At 35.9% G+C, this 20,889-nt stretch overlaps 1 protein-coding gene across 6 annotated transcripts in view; it reads right to left on the bottom strand.

Annotated features, from left to right (window-relative positions):
* LOC113514491 (actin-binding LIM protein 2) overlaps window positions 1–20,889 on the bottom strand; it is a 97,126-nt gene that overhangs the window by 68,761 nt on the left and 7,476 nt on the right. For 4 of the 6 annotated variants that reach the window (XR_008253078.1, XM_052896888.1, XM_052896892.1 and 1 more), the window contains exon 1: window positions 10,880–11,449. The exons of 1 other annotated variant lie outside the window; for it this stretch is intronic. Coding sequence is in view for 4 of the 5 variants with exons in the window: in XM_052896888.1 (XP_052752848.1) it covers window positions 10,880–11,090 (211 nt within the window). In the remaining variant the exon portion in view is untranslated. Of the gene's footprint in view, window positions 1–10,879; window positions 11,451–20,889 lie in introns of those variants that run through there. One more of the 6 variants, XM_052896889.1, reaches the window with a different exon arrangement.

The following is a 20,889-nucleotide window of genomic DNA, read 5'->3' as shown; positions in this document are numbered from 1 at the left end:
TCATACTCATACGAGTATACAGTTTGGGAGGGCAGCCTTAAAGCTATTATTAGCAGAGGGTGTACACGTACCTCCATTTGAAAAACTAAAAATACATACTGCAAATTTTTATTTTACAATTAAACAAAAAATTCAACGCATTTTACTCTCTATCAAATGTACGATATGATAGTAGGGGCGACAGGCGAGACATCGACGATCATTACTTATCAAACTGTATAAGAGACACAGGCGAATTCGAGAAACCACTACGGAGTGAGTAAACAAACGATATAAAGTCAAAAAGTAATAATAGCGAGCCGATAGGTTGCGTAGTACCCATACATCAAGTAATTTGTACTATAAGTACAGAAATTTGTACTATAAGTACTATAATTTGTATTATAAATACTAAAAATTTTTAAAATATTAAAAATCTGTACTAAAATGTGTACTATAAGTAAAGAATTAGGTTTATATTCGCAAATAGCAAATGTTTGATACATTAATTATCACAATTTGGAATTATTATTAATATAATTAAAAATAAGCAGCATTATTGCTATGTGGTCACGGTATAGAATAGGCTACCCCTTCCTTACCCGTGGGTGTCGTAAGACACGACTTAATAGTAGAGGGATGGACAGTACCGTCCCTTTTAAAACATCAACAAAGTCTAACTGCGGTTGCCAACCGGCCCGCCAAGAGTGGTAACTACTGGCAAAACCTCGTTAATGGGGAAGGGCTATGTTCAGCAATGGACAATTAACAGCTGACATGAAGTAGCATTATCACAGAGGATCTGCGTAAGAGAGTTTCAGTTGTGTTTCATTTTCACAGCGTTAAAAACTAGATAATTGTACTGCTGGTATTGATAGTTGGCACTTGATGTAATTCTGAGTTTATAATGAAATATATATATTATATATTAAAAAAAATATTATAGCTAATAAATATAAAATTCTGAAAAAATCACGTGGTCCAATATCTAGTTAACAACAATTATTCCGAGCATTGGAAGTATTGAATTACCTATATATATTGCCAAATAAACATGGATCCATTACATTGTTCAACTGTGTGATTAAAAAATGCAAAAGATTACTCGGTTATTCAGATGATATCGATTCAAAGTTCCCTAGCACTGTTATCATCTACTTGTTGCCTATCTGTGTTAAGGCAATGCAACTCCTCGATAACAGTGGAATTGATTAGCTAACCATAAAGAGTGCAGAAGTTAATAATTATGATAAAGTTGCAAACAATATCAAAGTATTACAATTACCTACTTGTATAGACCAATTTTTCTTTTCTTTTGTGTATACATTATGTTCATGTTGACAATACACTGGATGGAAAGTGGTAACGCTCATTTATAGACATTACAGACATACAACAACGCCAACACAAAATAAACTGTGCTGTTCATTGAATTTTTCATGCAATGGCCACTTTTGTAAAGTAAGGCGTTTGTGAAACGTGGACGAAAAGGATACATATTATAAAGAGCAGCCACACAATCAAGTAATATGTAATATTAAGAGTAAAAAAGGTAGAGACCAAAAAATAGATGATTGATAATGCATAAAAGTATGTAAAAAAAATATTCAATAGAACAGAACTCGAATATCTTGGACATTACACCTCAAATATCTAAATCAGTCTTATTTAAATTTTTTTTTCTCGAAAATGTCCAGAATCAAAGTGAACCGTAATAAAAAAAAAAGTCCTTTTTGTATCCGGGTAATAATTCACTAACTAGGCTAAAAGCTATTTTACATTTGAATATGCTCAGTAAACATAGACCAAGTTGAGTGCAAAGTTAGTTCAATTTGAATTATATGTATGAAGTATTGCTATTAGAACTTCACATGGGAAAACAGATTGAAATATTTTTTACAGGAACGTAAAAGAATAATGCCGTTTTAGAAGCAAAGGCAACCGTGTGACGATAAAATATACAATTTGTTCAAATACAGAAAACCCTCGAACAGAGAGACGCGATCTACTTGTACTCTATCCATATTCTCCTCAAATAGTCCGACCTATATCCAGATGATTCTTGCAGCCCCTCATTTTGTCACAAATAACTTTTAAAAATAGCACATCACACAGGGTAACGCTTGTCATAAATAAGGTCATTATGTAGAAATAAATTTTATGAATACCTATATAACATTTATGTTTATTCAGTCAAGGTTAAATAGATAATATTCTAACCTTCAACTTTTCAATTCAAATGATCCTCATTAGATAGCCCATATTAGATAACATCTAAAATAATTCATATTGAATTTTCTATTGCCTACAGGTAAACAGAATTACAAATGGTTACAATTACAGTCTTTTTACTAATGATTGTATCGTGTATCGATCATGTCAATAAATCGATAAACACTGATAAAATAACTATCTATAATGATAAGGATATCCAATACTGTGTTGTTACAGTTAATTAAAACATTTGTTTTAAGTAGTAACTACATAGCTATTATTATAATTGCAAAACTGATACAGATATGTGTAAAAATATAAACTGAGCGCAAAATACTCTGTCTCTACATACCCCCGGAAAAGAAGAGATCCTAAGAAATAGTAGAATAACTTTTAAAATCTATATACTCCATTATTCCATCCCAGATAATCAACAATGTTGTAATACATTATAGCAATATAACCACTTACAAAATACAATACAATAAAAGACTTAATCGTCTACGATTGGAAGATAACCATTTGGTTACTTGGCGAAAATAACCATTTATTATATGTTAAAGGAGGTTTCTTAATTAGCTTGTTTTTATATGTATGATATTCAAAATCTTCGCACATTCTAAAAAGATTTTGATCATTGTTTCTGCAATCGATAGGATTAACAGCCGTGTGGATCCCGTACTGATTTTGACACGATTAATGTTGTTGTTTTCTACGGAGCAAAATCTCAAATTATTGCTACACCCAGCCATTATAGTATTTCATACCTAAACCACAGCACATGTCTTCGATAAAAATACAAATGGTAATAAATAGTAAACATACGCTAAGGACGACAGCTTCGATGAAAAAAATAGTTGTCCCAGCGAGTTACAGACTAAAAACATGATTACAAGAGTTATCCGGCTTCATCTTGCGTAAGATGGTCCGTTTCATTGGACATGTAAACAATAGTAGCCGCAATATGTGACGCGGGTGCCTATTTCTGTTCATAATACGGAGCGCTAATTACGCCACATCCGGCAATTTGGGCGCTCACTGCAGGACTACGGGCGCCCCTTGCCACACCCTCTACAATTAGATTTTCAATGTTCGGCAATCCTAAATCTAACACTAGGACAATAGATTTTATTGTATGTCTACAGATACTTGTCGCCATTTTTTAATGTGAAATCCTATTTCCATTGTTTCTAATTAAAACTGAGCAATTCAATATTCAAGATATTCAAAACACCCGATCTATTTTCCTATGCCATTTCTATTTTTTGTCCACCTATCACGGTACCATCTACTTGGTCGAGCAATATTTCAGGGATAGCTGCTACTAACATCTCCAGTCACATTTGTCTTGCGCTCTCTATTCTCTCTATAATTCTGTCACTCATCTTCTCCTTTAGCTTTTCCAATCCATGCTACGCAATACCCCTTCGATCATTTAAAATATAACCAGCAACTGATTGCCTAATCAAAGTCCGATCCAAATTAACGAGCCTGTAATAGTCGCGAAAGTGTGATTAGTAAATAATTCTTAATTAAAATATGTAAATGTGGATTGTTTGATGTGCTACGAATTAACAGTAGCTTACAATTTATCTTTTGAATTCGAGTATTTGATATTCTTTTGTTTCTACCTACTCAACTATGCGTTGTCGCCGTTCATTAAGGTGACAGGGCATGTTTCTTTAATCTTAAACAGTTTTTTATGCACTTATTGAATATATCAGTCACAAAGCCACTTCAACGTGACGCTAATAGCCCGTGTCTAGTAGCTAATGTCTGTTTAGGAACCGCTAAATTATTGAGATCGTTACTTCGATAAGCTTACGTGTTACATTTGCGAATTTAAATAGCATGATTACCGTGATGCAGACAGCATGTCTGCATCACGGTAATCATACTATTTAAATGACACATACAGTGAACCGGACAAATGATTGCTCGGCCATTGATTCCCAAAAAGTTGGAATTTAGTGTGTAGTATTGCTTACCATAAATTGAAATATAAGATTGGCATTTTTTAAAAAAGATAAACAATTTAGTTGTGAATTCATAATCGATACCAATTCATTGAATTGAAAAAGGAGAAAATCTTACCCATTTAAAAAATAAAAGTGTCAGAATTGACAATATCATCGTGGTAACATAAAAAAAAAAAACAGGACTTCAAACATCCTTTTTGAAGCCCCTTAAAAAATATAAAATTAAATACAAAAATAACACGGTATAGTGCAGTGGACTTTGCAAAGCTTTACTTGATAAGATAGGAAGCTACTAAAACTACTACTAAAACTAAAACATCGCCAGTGTTGATGAACAACTTAGTTACACGACTCGTAAACAGAACCTAGGTTTTACGTATCTCTCCGTACCTGTTTCCAAGAATATGCTTTACGACTGTGGGAACAAATAAGTTTTATTTACATTATCATGAACCAACATCGGTATTTCGGAAGGCTATTCTCGGAGGAGCATTGAAACCGGACGACGAACAAACACAATGTAATTTCAATGTGGCTCCGGTAAAAAACAGCGAACAAACCGCAGCTATTGCATACTTTTACCAACGTGAAGTACATTTCAGTCAGTCGAAAGTTGTTGGTAGTTACATTCTTATATTAATAAACCTTGCTTTTTGCCCGCGTTATAATTATATTTTCTTTGTGCTTCTTCCTTTGCGAGAACTCAGAGTGCATCAACTGAGATAAATAACTTTACTAATAATTGGCTCAACAATGAACATATTTCATAATATTTGATAAGTTTCCATCGTAAAGAATCATAAGACAAAATAAATAATGTTAGTGCGCTACACAATGTAAAGGGATAATGAAGCAATATATAAAATTAAACTCGGCAAGCAAGTTTTATCTATCTTCGTCTGTATGGTAGTTTCATTGTACAATAGTTTCATTGTATTGAATAAACTACTAATTACTATTTGTCCAATGTAACTATAACAGGGGCGTTTACATGTAGTGTAATGACCCTGATCATATTTATGTGGTCATAACCTATTATTCGTAATCAGGAGTCATGGAGTCTTATTTGATATATCACTTGTCGCTTATTTCCAACAATGAGGAATGTGTTCTCTGTGTTATCAAAGGAAACATGGAAAAACTCAATTTAATTTATACACAAAATAATCATTAACGGATAAAACTAACCTCTAAATTGTGAGAACCTCAAAAATGGAGGCCTTGACAAAATTAGAAAGAGACAAAAGAGGAAAATACACATGCTACAGACGTGTTGTCTATTAGATTTCTAGCTAAATGTATAGCTAGTTTACCTTAACCGCTATGACATCACGTAAATAAATTTATAGCGGCGCTCGTAATGAATGCAAATCTAGACACCAGTTATACAGACAGAGCTGAAAGTGCAGCCATTATAGCATATCTAGCGACCCAGTTATATTTTACAATCTGTTTAAATGTATACACCAGCGAGACAAGTGCGCTTAATTTACTGCGTAATTATTACTTCATTAAACGTAATAATATTAGCAGATACTATGGTCAAGTCACATTTAAAAATGCTCTGCATATGCATAAGGTTTATGACATAATCGTATACTCAACAATATGGCATTACTGAATTAGAAGTTCAAATACAACAATTCTATAACAGCAGTGATAATTACAACAAAATTTTAACAAGTACATTTTGCTCTGTAAGAAAACAGGGAATTGACATCAACACATCGTAACATTATATAGATGAAGGAAAATATTTCGTAAACACATTATATTAAGAATATTATTATTATTTAGAACGTGAAACCATTCGTTTACAAGTACAGTGGTCTGACTATAAAATTTATTCAGAATTGGCGAAATAATCACAATAATAAAAAATATAGGTTTAATGAATTAAGAACTTTCTTATTTCCTGCAATTTAAGGAGACACGTAAAAATACTGCAATTGAGAATCTTTAACCGGTAAAAATCTTTATTATGTTAATATTCTCTAAAAATTTCTCTTAAAATACTGACAATCTAACCCGGCTTCCCACGGGTAGTTAAAATTTCCGAAAATAATATAAAGCCTGTATTACTGACTAATAATATTTTTATAGATGAAAGAATATTTAAAATAGGTTAAGTAGCTTTTAAGTTTATCAATTACAAACAAGCAATTAAGTTTTTCCTCATTACAATATTAGTGTAGACATCAGAAATTTACTTAAAATTAAATAACTAAAGCATATGCACTCGGCATATGTATTCATTAAAACTATTTCATCATGGCTTTCTTTAAATTATCGATAGAGAAATTATATGGAATGAAAGACTGTTTCAGTAATTATAAAATATATAAAATTTTATAACAAATAAGAAATATTAAAAAAACTACGACATAAATTGAAATTAACTAACGGAAGAGTGTGGATAATCACGCACATGGCTACCAAAAAGCGAAGAAGATCATGTTAGAATACAGAAGAAAATGGTTCGATACACAAACGATGGACGACGGGGCGTAATTTGTGGCAACTACGCTGTAAAAAGCGAACAGTGGGATAATCGCAATCCGCAGACACTCGTGACGGACTCGTTTTCGGGCGCAGCGGTGCCTCGCAACACATCACGCAACCGAAATTATAAACCTATGGTACACAGATGTACCTGCACGAACAATGTTATACTTGTGGCATAGAATACTAAACAAATACCAGTATAAATACAAGTACTATTCATTAGTTGAACCATTTGCATGCACTTCTCAAGGTCCGGCGGCGAATTTATCACAGATTATTAATCATCATACATTTATAAATTACCTCTGAATATTACGCATAATATTACAACAACACTAGCATTATAAGACAAGGTCTATGATTTGTTATATCAAGCAAGATTTTAATGTCCGCATTCCTAACAATATGTCGATTTACAGTGTCGGCAACCGCCTATAATGAGGAGCTCTCGTTAATTTTAAACTTTGTGTCGAAGGCTCCATGAGTTACACATAAAAAACGGCAAGACGTGAAAATGTTACTCGATCTCAAAGTAAAAGTTTTCTTACATCTATCTGAGGGTCACGGCCTAAGATTGTTCAAAGTTATTATAATTCTTGAGTGCATAAAACACGTTTTAAATTATCCACTTCAAAATTGACGCAACTCGGACAGATCGCAATCTAACGCAAACACAACTTGTTTTTTTTTGTGTACAATAACCTTGCTCGTCTATTGAAATGGACTTCATCGAACAAGTTTTATATTACTATAATATTACATTACATACACTATAACATATCACACAATTAAAACTATCTTAAAACAATGTTAACTTTGCACAGTGAAGTGGGAAAAGAATAACATGGCGAGTTAACACAGAAACTACAATGTGCGTGCTAATTAGTAAAGCTCAGCGGAACAATCGAGTCCACTGTCGACTTTTCACTTCACAATGAATAAAAGAAATAAGGAAGCTCGGCTAGTCGCCCTACAGGAAACGAGAATGAAAAGAGCCAAGAAAGCCGTTTTGCTCAAACTGGCCAAATAAGTAGTGGCAAGGAACTTGCGTACAATTTCTCCGCGGCCGGCTCATTTAAATGCAGGCTAAATCGTGACGGGCACATTGACTTTTGTATGTAAAGCAGAGTTCGTAAATCTGCCGGTAGACGGCTTAAATCTTTGCAGCGTATCGTGCAGTCACGCCCGCCGCTCCTTTGTGTGAAATCCAAGAATCGATCATAAATTGTATTATAATAGATTGAAAGAGAAACCTTGCGTTCTATAAACGTATGATTACGTGGAGCTGAAACCCATTTCAGCTTTATGCACATACGCATATATAACGTAGAGCAAGTAGTAACCAGAGGGAAACTTTATACAAAAGTTCTCTGCTTGGATATCTCCGTCCTATTCGTATTTCTGCCGTGAAGCATTTGTGTTTACATAGCTGTATTTTGATTTAACCTTAGTCCTCAGGAATGGTAACACATGAAGGGTATCATGAGCGATACCGTATACTCTGTTATGTCCATGGTACTGTTGTTCATGTCTATAGGCAACAGTTACCACTTTTCATCAGGTGGGCCGTCAGCTTGTTTGCCATTCTAAGCTTCATAAAAAGAAAGTAGAATGCGATGGCTGGTCAAACTGTCATCCGAATATCCTATTTCAATTTAACGCCTGCATGAAATTACATCTTTAGGGGTGACTTAATAGCATTTACAGTGATTTTAGCCAAGTCTTGAATCTTATTTTTATTCTAAACTCAAACACGAACTCATTACTCGTTTCTTTTAAAATTTATTACCTTTTTTATCATTTAGAAAACACGTAATGCATAGTTAGCAATTTTTAGGTTCAGTTACGCCAATTTTCCATAACAAATGTTTCGATTTAATAACAAGGCCTCTGTCATTAGCGTCGATGGCAAAATTTGCAAAAGTAATGCGCCTTTAAAATTTCAAAACAATGAGAGATTTGTCTTCGTAATAACATAATGGTATGTAACATGCAACTTTGATTATATTTAATCAAAAGTCCATTAGTATGACAGATCACGTTTATCTTAGTCATACGATAGCTTAAAATGACTCTTCATTACATGTAACGTTTAAATATAGAAGTATAGAGATAGCATCCACGAAATTTTTGTAAGAGGTTAGCTCAAAGTTGACGACGACGTATTTTGTTTAATGGGTGATGATGGAATGGTAACCCCAATAACGGTATACACTAACAGGGCACCAGTGAGGGATGATAGGTGACAATGAAAACAGGTCAGTTAGCCCATCCTGATGAATTCCACTAGAATAAACCACGATAGTTTCCAGGGGGAACCACGTGAAGGTCGACCTAATAGGACGTATTGCTGACAATGGGTCCATTACTAACAATCCCTTTCCTCTTTATTACACAGTATTTACCAAATTGCAGTAATGATAACATAAGTTTATGAATATTAAACTACATACAATATTATAAATATGAGAATAGTGGGGGGAAGGGATTGTTACTAATGGATATATAGGTTGTTATCAATATACCCCATCAGGTCGACCTCCACGCTGTTCCCCCTGAAAACCATCGTGACTATTTTAGCGTTGAATTCATCACGATGGGCTAACTGATCTGCCTTTTCATCCTCCCCAATCATCTCTCACTGGTGCCCCGTCAGCGTATACCGATAGCGCAACTTACCACTAAAATATATTAAAATAATTAATGATGTTCGGTTATTAATTATCCAGTTACGCATATAAAATCAAATGGATTTAAATAAAATTTGGCACACAAAATGTCCAATCTCGTATTAACATATAAAATGTTTTATATAAATCCACTTGAGCAAAGTCGCGAGTATGAGCTAGTAAGTCACAAGTAAACTGAACATGACTAGAGGATCTGTCATTTTAATATTACAGACGCAGCAAAGACTACTGCTAGCATAAATACGCCGATATGAAACGGCCGATAAAACGAGAATAAATATGATAAATTTAGGAATATGTGTCGGAGGTGCGAGTGCCAAAATGTCAGTATGCGGGAAACGTGTCGCAGTATTTTGAGAATATATTTTCTAAGAACACAAAGGTAAATGACACGCGGTCTATCGAGTTTCTCGACACCAGCAAATCATGTGCATCTGATAAGAATGCCGACATCTGCACTGAACGTAGTTGACGCCACAGCGTTAACTAATCTTAAGAAGAAATCTCTTTTAGAGATAAGTTCGCCTTTGCTAACATTGTTATTAACTTATTGTTGTTACTGTATGTTTTAGTGCAATAAAGAATATATATAAGAAAAATAGAAGCGTAAAGTAATGTCTCTCTTTTGGGGTGTTTAAGATTGTTAGTAATGCGGACTACCAGTCCGAACAGTGCCAGGGTACATTGCTAGCAATGTATCCTGGCAGGTCGGCCTCCAGTGGTCTCCCTTGAAACCATCGCTACTGCATGCTGAATTCCAGGTGTATTCATCACGATGGGCTAACTGATCTGTCTTTCATTGTCACCTAACATCCCTTACTGAAGCCCCGCCAGCGTGTACCGTTAGCGCAGGGGGGATTACCATTACATAGCACCCATTAAAAAAAAGAAAATAAATGTCTGTCAATAGTAATATGTCTACTCAGTAGCATTATGTACCACTCCCATTGGCTCCACAGATAATCAGCGTTTAGCGTTTGTATAAATGCCTAGACACCTGACTGATTGGTAACCATTTTGGTCGTGTAATTCCTAATTAGGTATAACTTATACTGTTTTTGTATTTTGTTTTTAAGTTTATAATCGTTTATGTTTTTGCAATAACGGTTATTGATATGAACCAAATTGATAATTTAGTTTCAAATGTAAGAATATGAAAAGAGTAATACTATCAATAAATTAAATAATACACTATACTACGATCCAGTAGTAAATACACAGTTAATGAAGAATTAAATGATTGTTGATATATTTAATTATTCAGATACTAAATCTAACATGCGCTTAGTAATCACTAAGGCATATTTAATAAATGACGTATTATCAAGGTCGAACCGCTAATGATGTAACTCCGAAAACAATATAATACCTACAATACGCATGTGAATAGCCACGTATGAGAATGTGGCAAAAATTCATACTATTGATTGAATACAAAAACTACTAAAAGTGAAGATATGATAATATCAAGATAATACAACCCGGTGATAAAGGAATACACAGTATGCTGACCTTTTTTAGCTTGCTTTTCACGTTCCCTTTCCTTTTCTCTGGCCTTCTTTTCCCTCTTCTCCCGTTCCTGCTTCTCTTTTTCTAATCTCTTCATCTCTTTCTTTATTTCCTTTTCAGTTTTCTTCGTTTTGGTATCGTCTATTTTTTCGGACAATATAAAAGTCCCTCCTGTTTGGACTTTAGTGTCCGCCGCCTCCTCCTTAGGCCTCATCTTCGATCACTAATTTCTTACACTACCAACTCACACAAGGATAATGTAATAATAGTAACAGAATCCCGTGTAAATTCACACTCGTAGAATTTATCTCGACGTTTCGTCAGCGTGAAAAACTTGAATTCGGCACGATTCGGCAACGCGCCGACACTTTATCGTCCGAGTATATAGCTATCGATGCCCGATTGGCGAGACGCTATCGAAATTATCACTGGCACACTTGAATGATTTCAAAACGCGATGGATTCGTACATAGATCGAGGGTTGCGTGAGCGAGCGCGCTATCAGCGAGAGGCACCGGGCACCGAGCACCGAGCGTGACTGAGTCTTGGAGAGCACTGGCGCCCCTCCGGCCTCGGTAGCGAGCAGCGCCGCCGCCGCAACCGCTGCCGGCGCAACATGCGCAAGCGACGCGACGCATGCGAGCTTCAAACTCTATAAATATAGCCTCACTTCCTATACAGTACCGACTCAGGAGACGATTTATGGCCAATGAACCCATGAAATTTTTTTGCATTGATGACTAAGCCGCATTTGGATTCGTTGTTCCCATTTGGATGAGGATCAGCGTTGCGATTTCGATGCCAAGGCCTTCTAGTCCGATGATAATAAGTATAATATTAGAATCAACAACTTCTCGGCACATTCAAGGTTACTAATATTGTCTAGTTGATCATTCACGTAGGCAAATTCTGCTTGGTATTACTCATACCGTTAATAAACATTTGTTTTCGATGCCGTTCTCATTTCATATACAGTTTTAATAGATTAATAACATTTATGTCTGTCTATTGATGATATAGTAGAGTCCCTTACGTATGTTGATCACGACGATGATTTTGTAAAGAGATATTATGAGGGTATTATTATGACCTAATATAGGTCTACAAGAACAGGACCTGAGAATTGTTAATTTAGCCTTATATAGGTACTAATGTACAGTGATATAAATGACCACATTATTACGATAAGTTTAATGCAAACCTTTCATTACAACTTATATTTTGTAATTATTTATATCAGCTTTAATTACGTATTCAATTTGGGGATGCCAGCTACGAGTAGTTTCAAACTTGACAGAACAAATATAAACCACGCTCATGAATAAGAGTTCTTATCGAAGCCAAAACTAGTCGGGCATTTCCGAATTTAATACGTGAGTAAAGCCGATATAAATAATTACAACATAGTATGACTCACAATAGTTATTATTCAACTTACATATTCATGCCAGGTCGTTTAGGGCCAAAGAAAACTGAGTACCAACGATCGCTACATTTTAAATAACTTGTGTCTTTTTTGGAAAGTTTTATAAGAAGTTAATGTAGATAGACAACATAAAACGACCTTTATCGAGTCCGTTGGACTGTAGCGGCGAGTGATCGTGCTTTCGAAGGCAATGTCTGTGGTAGTGACAGTGGTGCGGTCGGCGACGCGACGGCAACGGTGCGGTACACAACAATTGTGCAACGAGCCGTTGACCAGTTGACCACCCCGAGAAAGCTGTCCGCAATCCCATCTCGCCCGCGATAAACAACAACATGCACACTGTTCGTACCAAAATAACATAGCATGCGGCCATGTCACCTGTTCATTACTGTACAATTTCGGCTTGTGAAAATTTCTCATTCTATTGGAAACGGTTACCTTTTTCTTTTAGATAATAATAATAATAATTCGAGAAGTGGCAAATAAAAAATAAAATAATAAGAGGTTCACTGTCAAGATGAGCTTTCAATCTTGTATGGTCCTTATACCTAAATTCCTTAACGCTATATCCTTCCATTCCATGTATGCAATGTATGAATTTTCGTCAAAAAATTTCCATTGTTATCAGTTAAATGTCATGTTACCATTAGTTTAAATAATGAAACAATAAAAATTTGCATTTGTTAAATAAGGTGTAAGAAATGAAAGGCCAATAACGACCATCGATGGCTTTACTGGCCTCATTAGATAAGTTCATTTCCAGCCAACATCAAATTGTAACAGCCGACTGAACCCCTAATATATATTAGCGGTTAATATATACATGTTAGTAAATTATTATATTATTAGCAACTACTGGTTAAGCCCCCCTCTCCCTCCCCCCACTTATGAGGGAGGCCTATGTGCAGCAGTGGACAGTCAACGGTTGACATGAATATGAAATATGCATTTTAATCGAAGCAATTTGAGTAGGTACATAAAGATACAAAAGATAAAATGTTACAAGTGCTACGCAAAAAGCAGCACAGATTGCAAAAACGTCTTCAAAATCGTTAATCATTAGTGAAAATATCATCGTAACATGCATGGAAATAAAAATAAACTGAATCATTGTGGATCACCAACTGGATATTGAAGAGAAATCGAAGCCTTCCCGATAACTAGGCGATAATATTTCCTGGGCTGGCGGAAATCGAGAGAGGCGCAAGAAAGCGTATAATCCAAGTTAGCGGTTACACATAAGATCAAACCTGTACTGACGTAGAAAGCTATTTCTGCAAGAATTATCGATATCAAGTAATCTCTTATGATTGACTTGCCAACCATCCTTTAAATAAATTACTTTAATCATTTAAACATAACTTTCGAAATCTATGTATACAAAGATACTAGAAACTAGTTAAACTTACTGATTGACAGGATTAATTCTACATTTGACACACTGTGCCGCGTAACACACAAGCTGATGAATGGCAAACAAGCTGACGACCCACCTGATGGAAAGACCGTCGCCAATAGGCATGGAACAGAATATACTATTTTGCCCATGATACCTCCCCTGCCTTTCCCATTCCTGAGGACCTAAGTCCTCAGGAATGGGAAAGGCCTTATTCCTCTGTACCCTGTAAATTCACGCCATATTCCACCCTTCAAATCGAAACACAGCCATGCAAACACAACTGCTTCACGACAGGAACACGATTGGGACAGAGGTGGCCAAGCAAACGACTTTTGTATAAAGGGAGACTTTGTATGAAATATTCTAAATCTAATGCCTGTCTGCGAAACATCTTATTGTTCATCAGTACTTTTTGTTTTAAAATAAGAATATCCTAGTCAACAATAATTCTGTTGTTTTTTTTGTGAAATAAATTACCAGAGGAATACTTTGTACAAAAGTCGATTGCTTGGGTACCTCTGTCCCATTCGTGTTTCAACCGTGTAGCAGTTGTGTTTGCATGGTTGTGTTTCGGTTTGAAGGGTGGGATATGGCGTGAATTTACTGGGTACAGAGGAATAACACCTGAGTCCTCAGAAATGGCAACGCATGGGGGGTATCATGGGAGAAACAGTATACTCTGTTATTTCCATGATACTGCTCATGTCTATAGGCAACGGTTACCACTTTCCATCAGGTGGGCCGTCATCTTGTTTGCCATTGTAAGTTGTATAAAAAAAATGTTTTTTTCTTACAATACAAGCAAAACGAGTATCATAACAAAAATATGTCAAAGGTAAAAGAACCAAACACGATAAACCATTACATAATGCCTTATAAACATGTGCTGTGTGTATCGCCCACCCTGACCACGACCGGTTTGTGGTCAAACAGTATACCTACTTGTCAAAAGTTGGTCACACACATAAAACATGATGCTCCGTAAGTAGGTTACCCATGGAAATGACATAACAATCCGTCGCTTGGTATATCAGAATGCTAGTAGCATAGCATCATGATTTCTCTGCTAGTATCTTAAGCAAGTTTATGCTAGTTTTTAAGCGATCTTTAAAATGAAGTAGGTCCCCAATTATTTTTGCAACTTAGAATGGCAAACAAAGTGACTGTTCACGTAATGGTATACGTATGGTATGGTGGTGGTGGTATAAGACATGAACAGTACTCTGGACATAACAGAGAATACTGTATCACCCATGATACCGTTAATTGCCCATGCCGAAGACTAAGATGTATTTTTATATGGATGGAAATGTAATGATAGCGATATACTCCACCATTCAAACCGAAACAGCCATGCAATCATCATCATCATGCATGCATGCATCATCATATTTCTGCCGTGAGGCAGAAATATGATGATGCAATGGAATGGACCAGAGGTTCTCAAGCAGACGACTTTTTTACAAAGTCTGCCTCCAATTCAATTAATTTATAATTTTTTAGTAAGTATGTTACACAATAACTTCACCGATTCTGATGCGATTTTTATAGATATTTTTGCAATCAATAGAGGTCATTTGGTGGTGGTGTATAGAACGACATTAAGATTTTTTTTATAAGCGCTTTTATAATTTATGACACGATACGATAATAGGAGAGTAAAATATATGAAATTATATGGAGATACTCTTAAATTAGGTACTCGGTGGCGGTATCGTCGCGGAAAATGAAAACGTCTGCATACAATTGCATACATACCTACTGTAACATTAAGATATAACTGCACAATATTGTCGTACCGCGCTACAATAAATAATAAAAGCAGCCATTATCTTCCAAATAGGTGTTTCAGTTGACACGTTCAGATGACTTGTCCGCTAGGTGTGGAAGATCATCCGAGATTAATCACGGGTTATCAGTTGTTTTATGTTCGTATACACATATAGAAATATGCGTAAACAAGTCTAGCTCGGATAACAAAACTCACATAATATACAGACCTTTGACACAGAATGATGTTCGAGAAAATATTATATACAGTGTAGTTACTTCCAAAATGAAAAAGTTTATTTTTAAAGTCGCTTAAAAGTATAGAGCTGATTATCTCGATTGGCCAGCAGTGTGCGTGAGCGATAGCGGAAGCTATCGGTGAGCAGGCGAGGTGACATATGTGTCAGCATGTCGGTTGTGATGACAAGCATGTGCTCGCCGCCCGGCGTCGCGCTCCTACTATATACGGCGCGTTTCCGGGAGCTTCGACCCGCGGTCCCAGGACGTTCGTCGACAGCGCGCGTTTTATTACACGCTACACGACATATTGCACTAGTGCACACGCACAGCGCACTTGCAATAGGAGCTCAAAATAGGCTAGAAGAGAAATGATCGAAGGTATATTGTCCTACAAAGTATTAGAGACAAAATACGAAGTTAACGATCTTAATATTGCTATGTTATGTAAAAGAACGAAAACCATGTTTGACATAAAATAATGAATATGAATGTGGATAGATGTAAATGAAGAGTATCAAAGAAAAGACGGATGGATGGATTAAGCAAAAGATGATATGCATAAAAGAGCGAGCCTAGGTACGTACCGACTCGTGCTTAAAAAGGACCATATATACGTGTTTTGTATAAACAAAACGTAGCAATGCATAAAAATAACAATATTTCAATGTTATCCTACGTTATCATAAATCTAATTCATGACTGGCAAATTACATGCACACTCAAATAAGCGATGACGACGTGACTGCCAAATGAGGAAGTGAAGAACCGCGAACATGAATAGGTAAGTACATTGATTATAAATAAAAATGCTCAAGACTGTCATCCCAGATGTGATAGACAGAGATATTAATCGATGTGACTACATACGAGAAAACCAAATAAAAGAATATCGGGCATGCAAATATGGTTCCCTAGTCACACTAAAATAAATTCAACCGGTCCCTTGTCAACTCATAGAGGGACTACATGGAGTCATTTGAATTCAGGCTTTGAATAAGTATACTCTTTTATTTGCATTATACTAGTATTTCACTTCGGCTTTGTGCAGGTGTAAATTTTACATACAAACTTGCCCTAAAATAATATCTAAATAACAATAAAAAAATTATACCAAAATCAGTTGTACGGTTTAGAAGAAAGCGAAAAAACATATGAACGCGGACAGCGACATTTTATTATACTATTTTGATTATTTATTAATAAAATTAATTATACCTCAACGTTTGAAGATGACGGTTTTACGTTGATGAAGGAATCGAAACAATTCAACACGGTCAGCCATATGCAAAAGTTTCTCGACGAGCTATGTAGAAGGCTATACTCGGAGTTTCTTTGCGTAATAGAAACCGAAAAGAGTATATTCGCAGAACCAAAGTGACCGACATAGTCCGAAGAATAAACAAGCTGAAGTGGCAATGGGCTGGTCACATAGCTCGACAGCTGAACCAACAACCGATGAGGAAGAAAGATTTTGAGTAGCGACCTCGTACAGGCAAACGGAATGTAGGACGACCCCCACTAGCTGGAGTAACCACAAATGCATTACAGAAAGTCATCAAATGCAGATGGATCGGAACCGTTCCTTATGGGGGAGGTCTATACTTAGCAGTGGACAGATAAGAACTAACATGATGATAATGATAAACTATTTAATAATAAAGATAGGGCATAAGAAAACATAAACAACAGATATATTAAATAAACTTGTATAATTATTACTACAATGGTGCGTGACAGTGAAACGAGCCCTAGGCTTTATACAAGTTCACATTATTAGATCTTAAAGCCTGTGCACATGACGACTAATCTTTGGCATACATTTTTTCCATCATAATGGAACATTACTGAATTGTAATAAGTACGCGGTTTACAAAACGAAAACTAAATATCAGTAGTCTATGTATTTATTACATTAGTAAGGATCAGACAATTTGTGCTCGATCAAGAGCGAAAGCGGAACCTCAAAAATAGAGTCGACTTTCAATTAAACAACAGCGGCAATAAAGTCACATTTGTTCAAGCATATAATTTATTAGTTCGAGTCCATTCACTTCTTTGTAAAGGGTGACACAATAAGGGGAGATTACTATAGCCGAGATTGGGGTGTAAGTGTAACACTGCCAGGCCAACCCGACAAGAGTTGCGTGCCAGTGCATGCGTATTGACGCATACAATTGTGATTAAACAATCCTAATAAAAGGGATTAATATTCACTATTCCACATTATTAAGAGCGACGTACCAAATAGTTCCATGCGAGGAGATAAACAAGACAGATAGACTCTATCATCAAACAGAATTAGTTGAGAAAGCAGGACATAGATATTTTAGAGCGATTCTCCATTACGACAGGGAAGTGACTTGCAATATAACTATCATTGTCCATCTAGCGTTTGTTTCAATGTACGACTTGAGAGAGTAACACCTTGAATATTTCTACCAACAACAACAGCTCGTATATTCTCTACAGCAATACGAGGGCGTCATTGTATGCGATCTCTGGCGTATGTCGTATATTGCAATATGGTTCATGACCTATTCTAAACTTTTTCTAACGCCAAAAAGCTTGTTCGCACGCTATGTATATATGCTACGTGGTTATATACCAGAGAAATGACTGTATACTACGACTGTCTCACAAGGATTGGTAATACGTGAATTAGGACTCTGATGCAAGCGTTTATAAATTATCAGGGCCTACTCGGGATTGGATAACCAGACCCTCTGTTACAATACCGTCTACAGGCGACGTTCACTACTTTCTAATGGCTATTCGTTGTATCATTGTGTAATATTCTTAATAGAACAAAAAAAAATTATGAATCTTATAAATGTGCATCTGTGACTTGTGAATACTGCGTGGATGCCATCATGGCAAAAACAAATGAGCGGGCGATTATTTTTGGAACCGGTAGCAATCGGCGTGTGGCGGCGGGGTTTTCGTAAACGTCGCGACCGGTCGCTTGCCTTCACCCACATATTGAAATTCGTAATTAAATAACAGTAGACACGCTCTGACTAACGAAACATTGACAGCAGTTCAACTCTCTTATTCAACTCTCACAATGAGATTGTTCAGTCTTGTCCAAATAATTTACTTCAAGTTCAAAATTCTGTGTAGTTGAAGTAGTCCGTAAAATAAACAAAAATACACAATCCCAATACACATTTTTCATAACTTTTCTGTATATTTAACGTTAAAATGCTTCTTATTTATTGAGTGTTCCTTTAGGGGATATAAGATGTATCCTTCTTGAAGCAACAAATCAAAATTATTCTCTCAAAACTCTGTACCTACCTACATATTATATTTTTAAGCATCTGAAATGAAATAAATCAAAATAGTGTCTTGTTCATTATTAGTAATGAAGTCACTTTTAAAAGATTGTCATATTGTGATGTTAAATCTTAATACATTTTTATTGAACCAATCAACGGCGTAAACTCGTATGACTGAGACGAGATTGCACTACCGTCTGTTCGTTTTACCATGTCTCCACTCTGAGTCATCATAGGCAATAAATCCATATGCACCTATAACCTGATCGTGTATCATCAAAGTTACTAGTTTATATGAAAGGAAAAGTAAAAAATAATGTAACCAATCACATGGATAGTTCGAAGTCCAAACATATACGGAAGGGTTACCTGGTATTTGAAATTAGCAAAAACAATTTTCATGAAATCCGATATATGGATTCAAACGGAACGACAACACCGAACCCATATAACTTAATTTGAGGACATTTATTAGGCCGCCTATATGTAATTATCTACTTCGGGCGTGAACTACTCACGCCAACAAACAACAATGTCGTGTGCGCCACACAAGGTCGACCTACAAAAAATGAAGGTAAGTTACTATAGCACCGCCTTTGATCCGGCATGCGCGATTTGTGCCCCTTGGACGGTCATCCTTGTGTCATGTCATCGTCATCTCTGTCTTCGATTCAATTTTATGTGCATGATTGAGTACACAAAGTGAACCAGTGAATAAACATTTTCCTAATAGAAACATGGATAAATAAAAGCAGATCAAGTTCGAGTCGGACTCTAGCAACGAGGGTTCCGTACAAAATCATCAACTTAAATTTTTTTGTGAAATGTTTTCGGATTTTTTCCTTTACTTCTGCTACATGACATTACATTACTTCTTGCCAAATTTCATGTTTCTAGGTCAACGAGAAGTAACCTATAGGTTTTGATTCCCTTTGCGAATGTCAAAATATGCGATATAAATGTAACATTAATGACCGTATATTTTGATTGCGTCGATTTAGAAGCTTGATTTTTTTCATTGCTTTAAGAGATTGCAGACCTGAGTACACTAATTTTAACTTGATACCTCCACACATTCCTAAAAAAAAGTCTTGATAGACGAACGGACAACGAAGTGACCCTATATGGGTTCCGTTTTTTCCTTTAGAGGTATGAAAAACGACAAAAAACTGTATGCCTGACATATTAACTCGGCGCTCCCAGCTGTCATAGTTACAAATAGAGGCTTAAAAATTTTCAATTTTTATGAAACTTTGTTTCATTGGAAAAAGAAATGTTCTGTTTCTCTGATAGAATACTCCGCTTAAAGGATGCAAATGATTTCAATTTAATATATTGGTGGCTCATAAACAGTTGTTAGCTCACTTTATGGCCGACCTCGATTGATTAAGGCGATTAAAATATATATTTTAATTTAAGAACCGTAAAGTAAGCGGCAAACGTATCCGGCATATCGAGGATATCACATTAGCGGCAATATTTTACAAGAGGGCGACTTAGTACAAAAGTCATTTACTTGGGCACCTCTGCCCCATTCATATTTCTACCGTGAAGCAGTTGTTTTTGTATAGCTGTGTCTCAGTTTGAACGTTGTGATATGGCAGTGAATTTACAAGGTACAGAGGAATAATACCCGGGTCCTCAGGAATGGCAACACATGGGGGTATCATGGGCGTAACAGTATACTCTGTTATGTCCATGGTACTGCTCATGTCTATAGGCAACGGTTACTACTTCCATCAGGTGGGCCGAAAGCTTGTTTGCCATTCGAAGTTACGTAAAAAATAAAAACCCTGCCGTATCATAAAGAATAATTACATTATTTCCGTCAAAACTGCCAGTGAAAACTGTTTAGTCTACAAGAGTGTCGAAATGACATATGCTGTACCATGAAGAGCAA

This window comes from Galleria mellonella, unplaced genomic scaffold, assembly GCF_026898425.1.
Source record: "Galleria mellonella isolate WM207_F2 unplaced genomic scaffold, CSIRO_AGI_GalMel_v1 utg35, whole genome shotgun sequence".
NCBI classification, from domain to species: Eukaryota; Metazoa; Arthropoda; class Insecta; order Lepidoptera; family Pyralidae; genus Galleria; species Galleria mellonella.
This window is presented reverse-complemented; position numbering and strand designations above follow the sequence as displayed.